This window comes from Rhincodon typus, chromosome 8 (genome assembly GCF_021869965.1).
Source record: "Rhincodon typus isolate 14 chromosome 8, sRhiTyp1.1, whole genome shotgun sequence".
NCBI classification, from domain to species: Eukaryota; Metazoa; Chordata; class Chondrichthyes; order Orectolobiformes; family Rhincodontidae; genus Rhincodon; species Rhincodon typus.
Genome location: NC_063339.1, coordinates 80399986 through 80416643, shown reverse-complemented (window position 1 = coordinate 80416643; position 16658 = coordinate 80399986). Strand labels below are relative to the sequence as shown.

General features: G+C 38.5%; 1 protein-coding gene across 1 annotated transcript in view; it reads right to left on the bottom strand.

Moving 5' to 3' along the window:
- The window catches only part of LOC109917135 (tau-tubulin kinase 2), a 162650-nt gene that overhangs the window by 31727 nt on the left and 114265 nt on the right, over window positions 1-16658 (bottom strand). The window contains exon 13 of the mRNA XM_048600486.1: window positions 4179-4424. Coding sequence (XP_048456443.1) covers window positions 4179-4424 — 246 coding nt within the window. The remainder of the gene's footprint in view (window positions 1-4178; window positions 4425-16658) is intronic.

The following is a 16658-nucleotide window of genomic DNA, read 5'->3' as shown; positions in this document are numbered from 1 at the left end:
AAACTGTCCGATTCTTTATTTACTGATTCACCCCAAATGCAACTACAGGGATAGCTCCAATAGAGTTGCTAATGGAGAGAAGACTCCCCACCAAGTTAACATTTGATTTTTCCAAACCTTGGAGGGGAAGGGGGCAGAATCTGGAAATCAATGCCGGACACAAGACTCTGCTATACAAGATAGAGAGTTTACTTTGGGGACAAAGTCTGGTGTAGGAACCACAAGAATGGCCCTGTGTGGTAAGAGGCATTGTCAACACGAGGTCCGGTCCAGTGATGTATGAAATTCGGATAGGTGAGATGATCCTGTACAAACACATGGACCATATGAAAGCTGCAAACTCAAAAACAGTGCAGGAGCAAAATGCACCCAGCTCCTCAACTGCCTTTCCAACTGTTATCCCTCTCCATCAAGAGTTGAAGATATCTCAGAATCTGAGCTAGACCTGGTGGATGTGGCCATCTTGAAGCCTTTGCCACCTGAAAGGGAGAATGAATTTCTTCCAAGATGCTCCAGGTGCAAGAGGCGAGCTACTGTGCGTTACATGCCACCTGTATCAGGAGTGGAGTTGGGAGGAACCTGACCCAGTGCTAAAATGCTCCAGGAGGAGCTACAAAAAAAAAAAGGGAACAGGCCTATGTCATTAGACTCTAAAGGTGAAGCGATATAGTAATTGTAACAAGATCACCCAGGTGGACCTCACCGAATGTGAGCTCCCTGACTGAGGCTGTAAATCTGGTCTAATCTGAGAGCCTTGGATGACAGAAATAAACAGGAGTGTCAGAGGTTCTTTTCACAGTGAGGGCTGGCTCTGAAGAAACTTGATTAATGTCAAGGACTTTCCAGGTGTAAATAAAGAATGATTTGATAATGGGATACCGGCCTTTGTGGTATTACAATTATTATTTATTTACTCTGCCTACTTGAGTGGCTTCCTGTACCACTGCTTTATTGTTATTCACCTTGCAGCACCGACTCCCATCTATAGAAGCTGCAGAAACCTTGAATCTGTTGGCCAACTGCAATCAGGTCAATTATACAGAAACCATACATTTCCATAAGCGTATTTTTTTTTGTTAAGACAAGTTTCAACATGATATGGAGTGATAAAAGAACCGAGCCACATTCATGCCCATCACAGCCTGGACAAGATTTTGGTGCTTTGTGTTTCAATAAAAGTTACTACTAGTGTTACATCTCTTCTTTGGACAGTGTAAGGAAGGTAAGGGAGACTAGGACCAAAGGGTAACTGGTCTAGAATCAATTGAGGTTGTTACATCTGAAGAAACGAACGTCAAACTGGTGGAGACCACAATATTTTGCTCATTTCTGATAACCAAGGAACAAGAGTGTACATAATAATACTTACTACATTAATGCTTTATGATTTGGATAACTTCGAATTGCTTCATCTGAATTCTACAATAACAAACTTATCCATATGCCACAATTCTGTTTCAGCTTTGAACAAATCACTCTTCAAATATTAATCTGCTATTTTGTAAGAATCACCTCACTATGTAAATGAAACATCAGCTCTGGAAGGGAATAAAGAGACCAACCAAGCATTCAGAAGTCATGAATTAAATCAGGAAAAAGGAATTTATCGTAAGAACCATTGCATTAAACTTTTACATTATCATCTGAAACACTAATGAGGTGGCCCCAGAGGACAACTGTTGGTTACATATTCAGCACAATCTGTCCATGATCAACGACAGTAAAGCTCCATCAATAGCATTATGTTTACTCACATAGGAAAGCCAGATAGCAGCAAATTACTGCAGATTCTGGAATCTGAACTGAAAACAAAAATTGCTGGAGATCACAGTGGTTCAGGCAGCATCCATGGAGAGAAAGCAAGCTAACATCGAGTCTAGATGACTCTTCATCAGCCAGATTTGCTCAGAATAGCTTTGATACACAATTGTATCAACACTGATAAAATGGAAAACAGGCCACGCATCATTAACCTTGGCTGGTATTTTGGTATCAATATGGTACAAGAAGATCATAAGTCATACATGAGCCAATGTATTAAGGCTGAACTTGGACAGATTTTTGGGTAAGAGAATCAAATAGACAGAAAAGTGAAATTAATGCACACGTTCAGTCATGATGTTACTGAACGGCAGAGGAAACTCAAAAGGCCACCTGGCCTATGCCTGTCCCTATTTCTTCTGCTATGAAGAAACGCTGTCCAAAGAATAATCATGTATGCTCTATTTACAGATGTTGACCAACCTATTCGGTGATTTTAGCAGAGTTTTATGCAGAACTTAACTATTAAATCCTTGTTTTTTTAAAAACACATTTATTTTAAACTGCAATGCCTATTACACTGAAAGTAATTCATTCTCTATAAAGAGTTGTGGAAGACGCTATTCAAATGCAGGTCATTTCACCGCCACCGCCACCCCCCGCCCCCCCCCACCCCCCTCCCTTTTCACTCTTCTTCCTTCATTGTACAGATATATCCTTCCCTAGGTGAAAGAACAGGAAGAGAACCCATTTCAAGAAAGCTGGCAAGGTGATCCATGGCTAGATACCATGAAAAATGCACACAATGTCCATTTACTATTGATTCCTCAAACATTCTTCCTTTCTGTGGCACTAGAATGTCTCTCAGTCCAGCTCACAACGATTTTTGTAAATTAAAAGCTTATCTGGCCTTCAATCTTCTATTAATGCTCCCATTGTTTGAGATTATCCAATCACCGGAAAAAGTCTTTGCTTACTTAACCCACCCCACTCTTTAGTTTTAAGCACCTCCATCGAATCAACATCCTCATCTGTATTAATATGAATACCCCTGATTTTCCAACCATTTCCTTTTTGTCACATCTGTGGTGTCCTGAGAACAGCAAGTGCCTCATTAGTGCAAATTCTTTCTTTCTACACCCATAGTTTGATAGAGTCAGTATCAAAAAAAAATCTCATCCAATTGATCTTTTGAATTCCTGCTTGTTTGCACTGTCATACCACCTTCAGTTAATTCCTACCTCAATATCTAAATTTTTCCCAGCAGCATTTATGTAACCTGCAGCACAGATAAGTTTCAGCTTGCAAGTACGCTGTTGGTGCATTTAATACAAACAAATCTTCTGACAGTTTAGTATTCTTCTCAGAATACAGTATTCTTGTAAAGTTGATATCGACAAATTAATTGATTGATTGATTTCTGATACTTTTTGAATGGTGTTTCACTTAATTTCTTTGTATTTTGCCAATATAACCACATAACACATTGCAACAAGTTAATAACATGAAACTCCGAGATGTTTCCATGTGACAAAGCAAGTATTATTGTACCAAAGGTACACAGAATGTAACAAGACATACCTTCATGACATATCCAAAAATCTTCACGAAAATCTAATATGGCCACCTAGGCAGCAGCACATAGGACAGAATTCATTTATAATAGACACGAAATAAAATACATGGGTTTGCAGCAGATGCAATATACATGACTTATGTTTCTTGTATAAGTGATAGTGTCTTATTTAACCTCATTTCAATGTGTCATTAAGACCTCAAAATTCCTTTTTTCAAAAAAGGTCAGTTTAATCCATTCAGTTTCCACAGTTTATATGATGCTTTCCCCATCCATGTCTGAAAATTAAGACTGTATAGAGTGTACATCCCTTTGTTAGAATATACAGCTAAATTTACTTGTTTGACCATATCTCATGCTTACAAAAACATACATATGAATTTTAACACAATGAGGGATATCAAGCATACCATTGTCATTGTGGTCACTGATTGACTTATTACAATAAGCAAATATCTTTCAACAGGCTTTTAGCTCTATTTTATTCAATAAGTGAGAAAAATCAACTCCATAGTGATAACAATCTCAAATATAGCCTTAAAGATTTTTCAATTCTAATAAAAGTCAATGGCACATTTACCAATTCTCATTAAAAGTTGTGAAGTTCTTCCCAAGCAGATAATGTTCCTCAATGCAAACATTTCTCAACAAATTCCCAGATATTAATGAAATTAAGCAATTACATTTGTAAGTCACTAACTTTAGGATCAGTACAAAAGTCTAACAGATGCATTTCTAAACAAATTAAACATTTATTCCTGATACAACACAGGAAAATTTTAAATTAAAAATCCTCTACTGCAGTAGAAAATACTGTAAAGAAGATAATCTTTTGGTTCACCTGTTGGAGCTGAGCTTTGGTGATGCGAATGATAGAAGGCAGCTTGGTGTGGCCTGGAATGAAGGGTAGCTGCCTGCGACCAGGGGAGCGTGAATGACTGCTCTCAGCTGACTGGCTCCTGTGCAAATCTGACTGCTTCCTGAGAAGTGGATCCGAATCAGAGGATAGGAATACTACAGGACTGAGGGATCGGAGGGGATTCTGCATCCTTGGAGTGTTGGGATGTGGCAAATGAGTTGTGTTCAGCTGTGAGAACATACGGATGGGAATATTGGTGAATTTAAGATTATGGCTGTTTTCTGCTCACATGAAAAAATAAAGCAGGCAAACTATAGGAACACTCATACACTTCAAAACTACTTCTACATATCCAATTCACACAGAATTCAATCTGGAATGATATCAGTGTTCATAATAAAAAGCTAGATTGGTAAAAACAAATTTTCATTCAGACATATAACCAAGCATGCACTGAATTGCAACTCAAAAACAGACAATGCAGCGATTTTATAGCAGACTGACAATGAATGATTGAAGAAAGGCTCTATCAAGAACCAGAAGATGCTCAAGACAACATTGAAAGCACACTTTGTTTTTATTTCCAAACTTTTAGATCACTTCGTTCTTGTACTTATTCCTACTGGGGTAGTTTCTCAGATATTAGCAGCTCAGTCAGCTCTCCCAGGTGGCCATTCTTTCCATGCAAGGCTAGATTTAGAAGGTGAGGGCTCTTATATTGCAGTGCCTCTAAGCTAGAAAACTTGAGTTCAAGGCCCACCTGCTCCAGAGGTGTTTGATAACATGTCTGGACAGGGTGATTAGAAAATACCTCAACTTAGGTGAGATTTTAATCTATGCAAAACCCATGCACTTGCAGAGTTACATACTGCCGCAAACTATACAGTGCTTTAACACTCAAGTCTGCTCAACATTCACGGATGTGAACATAGCCAGTGTCGCAGAATGAGGATCATGATCTAGAATCCCTGTTCACGCATGATTAGATAATTTTCCACATGCTAAAGTCTGCCCTGCCTGAGATTGGCTGCTACAGCAGATTGTTGGCCTGGATATTTCAGCATTGCACAGCATGGAGCCTTTATTGCTAAAACCTGTGAAAAACAATTGCTGCACTGTGTCCAGTAGTGATTCTGTCAGCAGTATGGCATCACTTCAGAACCCAATGCCAGTACATCATAATTAGAGAGAGAGGTGGTTCTCCAGGGCCAGATGAAATATATTCCAGATTGTTAAGTGAGACAAGGGTGGAATAGGAGGGGTGCTTGCAAAAATTTTCAATTCCACTGTAGCTCTAGGAGATTTTCATGAGGACTAGAGGACAGCCAATGTGGTACCTTTATTAAAAACGGGAGCAAGGTATAAACCAGAAAACCACACAGTCTGTGTAACTTCAGTGGTGGGGAGCTATTGGAAGCAATTGTGAAAGACAGAACTAATCTTCATTTGGAGAGAAAGGGATCAATCAAGAACAGTCAGCATGGTTTTGTTAACGAGGAGTCATTTCTCACCAACCTGATTGAATTTTTTGAAGAGGTGGCCAGGGTTGTACATGAGGCCAGTGCTTTTGATATAGTCTACTTGGATTTCAGAAAGGCTTTTAATAAGGATTCACATTTAGGGTATACTTGCATTGGAGAAAGTACAGCGAAGGCTCGCTAAATTAGATCTTGGGATGAGGGGATAAAAAGCTCAGTAAACAACATCTATATTATCTGGAATTTAGGAGAATGAAGGGTGATCTCAATGAAAGGTTCAAGTTTCTGAAGGATCTTGCTAAGATGGACAGAGAGATTGTTTCCACTGGGACTAGCTGTTTTTGACTTGCATAGACATGATAGGCTAAAAGGCCATTTTCTGTGCTGTAGATCTTTCTGACTCAATGACACTTATAGGGGTGACCTGTACCTGGTTACGTAAAGTGACATGTACTTGACCATACTAAGCAGCCCATGCCTGCTTACAAGATGGCAGACAGAAGCTAAGCAAAACTAAGCAGCCTGCTCACACAGTGAAATACAATGGTACCTTTAAACAGAACTGCTAGAAGGTCATAAAAGAACGTTGTATGTTCCCATCCAAGACAGTTCTGATAAAAGGATGCTTTAGGGCAGATAAATAACCGATTCTAGCCTTATTAATGAAAGGATGATTGAACCAGTAAATGAATAACACCAGGTGCTTGATTAAGTCCGTCCTTAAGCAGCTGCAAGGATAACAGCTAAAGTTATTTCATAGTAAATAATTGCTTCCTTGAAGCTACCTGCAATATTAGATAGTTTCTAGCTAAAAATGCTCTAACCATAGAAATTGGTTTCAATACATAACTAGAATATAATATAAGCCTTAAAAAATCATTTAAGCTTAGATGTGAAGGTTAACTAGCCTTAGGAGATGCCTTCACTTATACCTAGAACAAGATAGATTGCTCACAACCCAGGAATTACAAAATGCTAACAGCACAAGTAGTTGTATAACATTACACTTATAATTAACTTTATAATGGACGTTAACCTTACAGCAATTGGTTAAAACTAACTGACTTTTCAGTTTTACATTATGTAATTGGGACAGTGGGAAAATAAAAGGAGTAACTGAATGTGATAAAAGACAACACCAAAATAAAATGGGTAATAGAATTCGAGCTGTCCTTACAGATAAACAAGCCTGAGAAAGACCTGAAAGGAGAATAGCCATGAACTTTTTGGACTGTGAATGAATAGGATGCATAGGAAGTTCCCAATGCCTAGAGGTTACAATGCGTAGCTCACATCGTAAGATCATGGGAACCTGGGGCTGTCCATAAAAGTGCCCATCATTGATTAGGTGTCTCATGGGATTGGGTGTTTGGATTGAGGGGAAGGACAGTGAATATGCTGCGTTTGATTATTGTAATACAGTATGTATAAAAATGCTGTATTTCTTTGTGAAATTAGAGGGTGTATCATTGATCTATCCTCCAAAGCCAGATTCTGGGAAGATCCTTTGGCCATCTTCCACTTGTCTGAAACCTGTCTGCCTCCCGGAGTCTTTGTTCCTGGTTGGCAAAAACGCTCCTACAACACTGGTCAAGGAATCTAAAACACAGAGGCACAGACTCAGGATAAGGGGAAAGCTTTCAGGACTGAGAAGAGGAGAAATTATTTCACTTAAAGAGCTGCGAATCTTTGGAACTCAGTGTTGTGCAGTCTCCATTGTTGAATATATTTAAGGCTGGGATAGACAGATTTTTGGTTTTTCAGGGAATCAAGTATGAAAAGTGGATAGGGAAGTGGAGTTCAAGTCCTAGGTTAGCCTTAGGTGTACTGAATAGAGGAGCAGGCTGAGGTGTTGCATCATCTACTCCTGTTCCTATTTCTTATGTTTGACTTGGGAGTATGAGTGCTTCCTTGGACTGGCCCTTGCCACTTCCATGTAATGTAAACAATCTTCTCATTTTGTGCTATCATTTTTAACTTTTTATATACATTCTCCCTCAGATTTCACTTCTCTACAACCCTTGTAAAATTGCAGCATTTGGTTTGTATTAAAGTCTCTTCACTTTCTTAGCAAAATATATCATTTTACACTTCCTTTTGTGCATTCATTCATAGCATGTCAGTGTTGCTGGCTGTGCCTGCACTTACTGACAAAACTCAATGGTCCTTGAGAAGGTGGTGGTGAGATGTCTTCTTGACTGCTGAAGGTCATGTGGAGGTAGTGAGACCCACAATGCTGAGAAGAAAGGGTGTCGCAGGATTTTGACTGAGCGACAGTGGAAGAACAGCAATATATTTCCAAATCAGGATGATATGCAATTTGGAAGTCAACCTACAGGTGGTGCTATTCCCATGGATCTGTTGCCCTTGTCACGTGAGATGGTACAAGTCACAGGTTTGTAAAGTGCTGTCGAAGGAATCTTGGTGACTAAATGCAATGCATCTTGTAGACTGTACACACTGCTGTTACTGTCAGTGATGAACAGAGTGAATGTTGAAGGTGAGATGGGGTACCAATCAAGCTGCCTGGTTTGTCCTGAGTATTATTGACCTTGGGAGTGTTCGTGGAGCTACAGCCAACCAGACAAGTGGGCAATATTCCATCTCCACATGACTTGTACCTTGTAGATCATGGGCAAGCTCTGGGGAGACAGGATGCAAGTTGTTTACCACAGACGTCCCAGCCTCTGACCTGCTGTTGTAACCACGATATTTATATGGTAGGTCCAGTTAAGGTTCTGATTGATGGTAATCCCAGAGGAGGCTGATAGTGGGAAATTTAGCAATGCTTGTGAATGGGATGGTTAGATGCACTTTCATCGGAGATGCTCATTGTCTGGCATCTGCATAACATAAAATGTTACTTGCCATTTATCAGCCCAAGTCTGGTCGTTGTCTGGGACTTGCTGTATATTGACATGGGCTGCTTTAGTATCTGCAGAGTCAATGATTAGTATTGAAAATTGCACAATCAGCAGTGAACATCTCCACTTAGAACAGGGGGAAGGTCACTGATGAACCAGCTGAAGACGGTTGTACCAAGGACACTACCCTAGGGAACTGGAGTAGAAATGTCCAACTGTCTGTCCATTTTACAATTGACTTCTCAATGAAGTATGCCTCCATGTTTTGCTGCTGAAATCCTCATTCGTGACTCTGTCACCTCTGCACACCTAACACGCTCTCCTTTCTATAAACTTGATGTCATCCAAATTTCTGTGATTCATGTCTTGAACGACCCCAAGGTCCCAGTTATCCATAACACCTATCTTTGTTAACCTACATTAGTTTCTGTTTAAACAACAGATCACTCTTTAAATATTCACTCTCCATTTCAAATCCCTCCATGGACTCAACTCCCCACCTCCATGACCTCCTCACAGATTAACAGCACACATCAAATTTTGGTCTCCTGAAGCATTCCTAGATTGCATCTCTTTGTCACTTCAGCTGCTAAGGCCCTAATCTCTGGAAATTCCCTTTCTCAACATCTTCATTCTTTTTCCTTAAAGCACCCCTTAGAACTTACTTCTATGACCAAGCTTTTGGTTCCCTGTCCTAATATCTATGTGCAAAGATGTCAAATTGTTTTGTACAGCACTGCAAAAAGATCCTTGGGATTTCAACGTTATTAAGTAAGCAACGTAAATACAAATTGTTGTTATGATTTCTTGTTTGCAACATTTGTAACAGTTTCTGGTCATCTGCAGATTTAGAAATTATATCCTGAATTGCCAAGTTTAGGCCATTAATATATATTGAAAAGAGCTGTATCCCCAACACTAATTTCTGGGAAACACTACTGGATTCTTGCACCTAGTTTGGAGAAACTGTTCACTGCTATTGTCTGCCTTCCGTCTCTCCTGAGGAGGCAAAAAGATAACAGCAAGCAATTCCTGATCATTAATGAACACTCCTGTAATTCTACGACTGAACATTAGAATCCAGCTCTGTTGTGGTATCTTCAATGATCAAACAGACCATCAACACTGATCACATTCATAACAGACTCGAGAAGAACATGTGAATCAAAGCTGCTTCTGGAGCCTCAGCTCATGCTACCAATGCTACCAAGTATCAACAAAACAAGGTTAAGGTGAGAAAATCTAGGGAGAAAGATCTAAAGAAGGTTCACCAGACCCAACACGTTAACTGATATTTTCTTCACAGATGCTGCCAGACCTGCTGAGCTTTGCCAGCAACTTCTCTTTTTATTCTTGAGAAGAAATATATGTTGTGTGTACATGGACAACAAATTCATAGGTTGTAGTTGGGACTTAAATGGTTTCAGGATGAGTACTGTACCCTCTTTATCCAAGTTTGCAGGATCATATTTATTATAAGAATATAATACAAAATTAATTATTAAACTTTCACTTGCATCCAAAAAAGGTACAATAGATTCTGAGAAAAATGCTAATTGCCTTTGCAACACAGCATTAAGTCAAACCCAATTCAGAATCTATTAAAGGTTTGTCTACATATACATGTAGCACAGTCCCATTTCAGATAATGAGAATCTAAAAGAAACCTGCTAAAAGGAGGTCAAGTTTGTAGCAATAGATAATATGTCCTGAAAGAACTTGTCCCCCTCCTCTATGTGGATTCTAGTTCAAAGCAAATTGATATAATATCATAAAATTGAGTTCAAAAGAAAAGTCATATCAGACTTGTTTCTCTCTGCACAGATGCTGGCAGACCTGCCGAGTTTCTCCAGCACTTTTTGTTTCTATTTCAGTTCTCTAGCATATGCAAGAATTGACTTTTATTGGACACAATCTATTTTGTGAATTTTCCCTCGAATATAATTAATATAGCTAATGTAATATAGTTTAATCCTTGAGTGGGAAATGGTACAACTTTCCATATGAAGTGGTGAGGAGAATCCAGAACATCACTCTACTGTTCCTAGAAGTCTTCAGTACTTGCAAGGATTTGATAAATATTTCGGTTATAAGTGACCACAGATTGCCTAGTGTGGAAAGAAAAAGGTACCTTTGGACCTCGCAGAATACGTTCTATTTGATATACCACTGTTAACCATTTACAGACTACATCAGAAAGAAGAGATTCTAAGCTAAGACAACCATAAGTTTTGGTGATTTGCACAGCTAGATCAATTAGTTCATTCAAGGGTCGTTGAGCACAGGAGAATTTTCTGTAGTTACAAGTTTTGTCATTTTATAATGGAAATTTTTATGATACAAAAGCAGATACCAATAAGTCTGCATAGCAATCTAAAAGTGGTCTAAAGCGATGAAAAGTCTTCAATCCTATCCATTTTGCAATTAATGGATGAACATGACACAAAACCTCTCTCTTACACTACTTTCATGAGACAGAAAGTGCATTTGCTAAATAAAACCAGAATGCTTTTTGCTATAATGCATGCTCTTTCTTGCAGCAACTGCATCTTGCTTACTTATGGGGTTAATTTTCTAAAAAGAGTGGCAGTCACAGTTCCCACTTTTTACATCAAGAAAGAGCCCCACATTTCTGACAGGAGATTCCGAGCAATGCTCCTTAAGAAATGCAGAGAGCAATTTAAATCTGATAGGCCCCTCATAGTGCAGGACAGCTGTGGAAGTCAAACTACACTCCCCTTTTCACAGCAGTGCTTGTTGTGATTTAAATGTCCGGTAACACAGACAGCCACTTTGACATTCCTGAGAAAGGGCGAGTATCTAAGCTAAAATGTGAACTGAGGGTGCCAGGTGGTTAGGGTACCAGGGCGCAATGTGGGAAGAAGCCAGGTGAATGGTTCAAGTATTTAGGTTAGGTTAGGGTGAGCAGGGATATCAGGTGGGGGTTTATGTACTTGGTCAGTGGGTCAGTCTAATAATTCCCCAGCAGTCAAACTAACTGTCGCACTTCTGCTGGTTAACTATTTATTTTACTGCCCCAAAACCATATGATATTTCTGATTTAAATATATACTTTCAAAGGATTCAAGGATAGGGGAATTGTACATCAGAATCTCCAATTAGCCGAGTAATTCCTTCTGCTCCATTCAGCAGGATCTCAATGCACAACTCCCATCTACGGCGCAGAAACAACTACAGCAAACTTTTTTCAGCAGCCCCTTATCAACCAGATTAAGTGGCAAAAATTATACACCTCCAATATTACGAACTACTGCAATGTCTGAGAACATATGCTATAACTAAAGCATAACAGTGATGTGTATACCTTTTGCATTAAGATTCTACTGCTTACTGTGTTTTTACAGTTAGATTACGAGGTGGCTTGATGCTTTTACATAGAACCTTTGAGGGAATTTGATGTCTTGAAGCTTCACTTGGTCAGGGTTTACTGTGGTTATGCGTACCTCTTGATCATCTGGAATATTTGATCATCCGGAATATTTGACCACCCGGCACATTCCTGGTCCAACAGATGCCGGTTAATAAAATGTTTACTGTATTTGGTCATCAGAAAATCCAGCGCTTAGACAGTCAGTTTTTTTTGTAAAGCGTGGCAGAATATAAAATCAGGTAACACAGCATTGTAGAAAGTAAATCTTATTTATTGAACTAAGTGATTTTGATAATATTGCTCGTGTTTACCTTTCTGTGGAATAAAACGAACGATTCAAACCGACTCTCACCTTAACCTAGCTACCTATAGCAGTACCACTTCAGTTCCCCTTCTGTGAACATGGTAAATATTCTTTCTTCTAACAAAAAGTGTTAATGTGGAGACAAAAATAGAAATTGCTGGAAAAGCTCAGCAAGTCTGGCAGATCTGTGGAGAGAAATCAGAGTTAACATTTTGGGTCGAGTGACCATACCTCAGGACTCAGAATTTGGGGTTAATCTGGACATAGGAATGAAGTACTCTCATTGGACAAAGATTACGTGAGTACAATTCTTCGGTGGTAACACATTTTGATCTCCCTATTTTGTTTTTGTGCTGTCAATTTTACTTTGCCATTTTACAAAAAATTGCTGAAATTTTCACCATTTGTCACTGACAGAGCATTTAAAAAGTTGGCATAGATGACAATCTGTTATTGGTATAGAAATATTATTTTTATTTATTTTCAGAAGCTAGAACTCTGCCACCAATTGGCTGATATCTGCTTTTTAAAATGAGCTATAATCAATTTTGAGCTTGCAAAACTGAATTTTCAACTTGCACAAATGGGTCTCAGTCACGTAATGGCTCCTGTTGGTGTGTTTCTATTCTCTGAAGATTAAAATAATTTTGAATTAGATTTGGAAACTGTCCAATATTTACATATAGAATATTTCAAAATGGTCAGTTATATATATAAATGTTATTCCCCTAAACAAGAACAAAAAAAAAACAGAATGAAAAGGAAACATTTCTACAAACAAGTTGGCAGAATTAAAAATAGACAAGGTAACCAGGTTAAGGTGAGAGTCAGTTTGAATCATTCGTTTTATTCCACAGAAAGGTAAACATGAGCAATGTTATCAGAATCACTGAGTTCAAAAAATAAGATTTATCTTCTATAATGATACAAAAAAAGATGCTATTTTACTCTTTTACAATATGATGTCTTAAAACAAAATAACTCCTTGTCTTCTGTCTTACACCTCTCCCAACACTTCACTGAAAGACTGCCTTCTATCTTTATAGCTCACTTTAAAACAAAAACTCAAAGTCTATATTTAGTCGCAAGTAACAAACCTTCCCTCTGTTTCTCACCCATCTCTAGATATTCCAGAAACACCAGCTTAACTCAGCAATGAATCCTGCTGAGTTAACATAAACAAGATCATTGCAGTAACAATGAGTGCAAATATTTTCTGGAATGTTGAATAATTTTGCACCAGCCTCAAAATTCCAGCTGGTTTACTTTCCAAAGAGTTTAATATTTGAGAATTCCAATGAGCTAAACTACAGAATTTTTAACATCAAGGTCACTCCATAGTCCGCACTCTAAATCATGAGCATTCATTGGTTAGGAGTCAGATAGAAACATTTTTTGGATTAATAGCAGGTGCATATTGTGAAGAACTCTGAACTATGCAGTAATGGCAAGTTCCTTTACCAGCACTTGGCCCACAATACTGTTTCACACGATCAACTAAAGACTTCTTTACTACCCTTTTAGACAGTGAGTTCCAAATTCCCACAACATTCTGGGTGAAAAATATTTGCACAAGGACCTCCAAAACCTCTGTGCTGCGGTATTCTTCAGTATTTTTCCATTAAAATACCTTTCAGCTCCTCTATTTTTCCTGCCAAAGTGCATATCCTCACATTTTCTCTCATTATATTCTATCTCCCAAATTCTTGCCCACTCACCTAACATGTCTATGTCCCTCTTGAGATTGTATGTCATCCTCATCACTTGACTACCCAGTTATTTGTCGCTCACAAACTTGGCAATAATATTTTCACCTTGGACTAAGTTTATTAATTAGCCTTGTGTGCAGTACCTTCATGAATGCCTTTTGGAAATCCAAATGTATTACATTTACTGGCTCCGATTTATCAATTCTGCTTCAAAAATAACACCAATAAATTTTTCAGATATTATCTCCTATTCACGAAACCATGCTTCATTATGTTATGTATTTCTAAATGCTCTGCTATTGTGAAAATTCCATCTGGTTCATTAATATTCTTCAGGAAAGGAAATCTACTGTCTTTACCTGGTCTGGCCTATATGTGACTCCAGGCCCACTGCAATGTGGTTGACTTCTAACTGTCCCCTAGACAATTAAGGATGGGCAATGAATGCTGATCCAGCCAGTGATACCCACATCCATGAATGAATAAATAAAAACAACCTTTGCAATAGATCCTAACACTCCCAGTGACTAGTGTTATAAATGTACTTGCCTACTGTTTCCTTTCCTTTCTAAGATTCTTATAATTAATGAGATTGTGACATGGCAGCTTGGCAATCATTTAAGACTTTTCCAGAATATAAGGATACTTGAAAGACTATGAACAGTGCATGCACTATCTTTGCAGCTACTTCCGTTAGTATCCAAGCATGCAGGCCAGCAGATCCACGGGATTTTAGCCACATTGGATTCCCTAGTCCTGTTTCTTTAGTGATACTAATTGCAATTATTTCTTCTCCACCTTTTGCCCTCTTACGATTTACTATTTTTGGAATGCTATGAATACAATCACGAAGACAATATTTCCTCAGACACATGTTCAACAGAACCTATGTTCACTATGGCCTCTTAATGGTGTAAAAGTTCAGAAAGCTACAGAACAGAAAGATTTGGGAGTTCTCAAATGTGAATCACAAAAAGCTAACATTTAAGTTCAATGGGCAATGGGAAGGCAAATGGAATGTTGGCCTTTATTTCAAAGGGAATGGAGCATAAAAGTGAGGAAAAATGTGCTAAAATGATACAAGTCACTAGTCTGACCATCAGTGGAAAATTGTGAACAGTTTTGGACTCATTATTGAAGGAATGATATACTGGCATTGGAGGCAGTCCAGAGAAGGATCACTAGGCTGATACTGGTTCTTATGAGGAGATGTTGTTACTCATTGGAATTTAGAAGAATGAGAGGCAACCTCAGTGAAACACAAGATTCTTTGGAGATATGCAGAGATGTTGTTTTCCCCTTTTGGGACAGTCAAAGACTAGAGGACAGAATTTCAGAATAAGTGTTGTACAGTTAAGCCAGAGATGAGGAGGAATTTCTTCTCTCAGACTTCAGCAAATCTGTGGATTTTTTTTTGCCACAGAGGGCCAGTGGATTTGAGGATCATCAGATCAGCCATGATCTCACCAAATGGCCAAGCAGAGTCAAGTCGACCAAATAACCTACTTCTGTTCCTACATCTTATGGTCTTACGATAAACTTGACTTGATACACCACAACTTTTACTTTTTTTACTGTGGTCTGTCACTGAACATATCCATACAAGGCTGTAAATGAACATTAACAAAGGAACACTAGTTTATTACACAATAGACAAAGAAAATTATAAGTAATAAAAATAAGGAGATTTGGAAAGATCTGATCATATAGAGCCAAAACAGAGATTTAATCCTTTTCTCTGTAACGTACTTTACAAACACACAACCCTGCTAAACCCTACCTCTGAGCCAACTAAAGTTCAGGAACCACCTGCTCCAAAGATATGTCATAACATCTCTGAACAGATTGATTAGAAAATATCTAAAATCTCTTTCCAGCTCCAGTGGCTTGAAGCCTGTCATAATTAATATTGCTCTACTGCTGCTAAGGAGCTTTTCTGTTGAACTCATCCTGTTTTTGGCCCCTGGTCTCTACTTTCCTGCTGATAATGATAAACAATTAATGATAATGGTCAATGATAAACAGCAATTATCTCATCAAGTAGTTTGAGGAGTCTTTTACCTGAAGTCATACGATTTCTTGAAAAGGTTTTCTTTAACCAATTGTTCCAAATGACTCTCTGATCCTTCTTTAAACAAAATTCAGACCTTCAAAATTCAGGACTGAAAAATAAAACCCATTTCCTTCTACCTTAGAATCCCAAGTTTCCAAAATAATAATAGTTTGCTATAAACTTTCACCACAGAGTCACACAGCATGGAAACAGAGCCTTTAGTTCAACCAGTCCATGCCAAACATAATCCCAAACAAAACTAGGCACACCTGCCTGCACCTGGCCCATATCTCTCCAAACTTTTCCTATTCATGTACTTATCCAAATGTCTTTTAAGTGTTGTAGTTGTACCCACATCCACCATTTCCTCAGGAAGTTCATTCCACATGTGAACCACCATCTGTGTAAAAAATTTGTCCCTCAAGTCGTTTTTAAATCTCTCTCCTCTCAGCTTAAAAGTATGCCCCCTCTAGTCTTGAAATCTCCCATCCTAGGGAAAAGATAACTGCCATTAACTGTATCTATACCTCCCATTATTTTATAAACTTCTATCAGGTCACCTCTCAACCTTCTATGCTCCAGTGAAAAAGATCCCAGACTATCCATGTTTAAAAACCAAGTTGCTGGAAAAGCTCAGCAGGTCTGGCAGCATCTGTGAAGGAA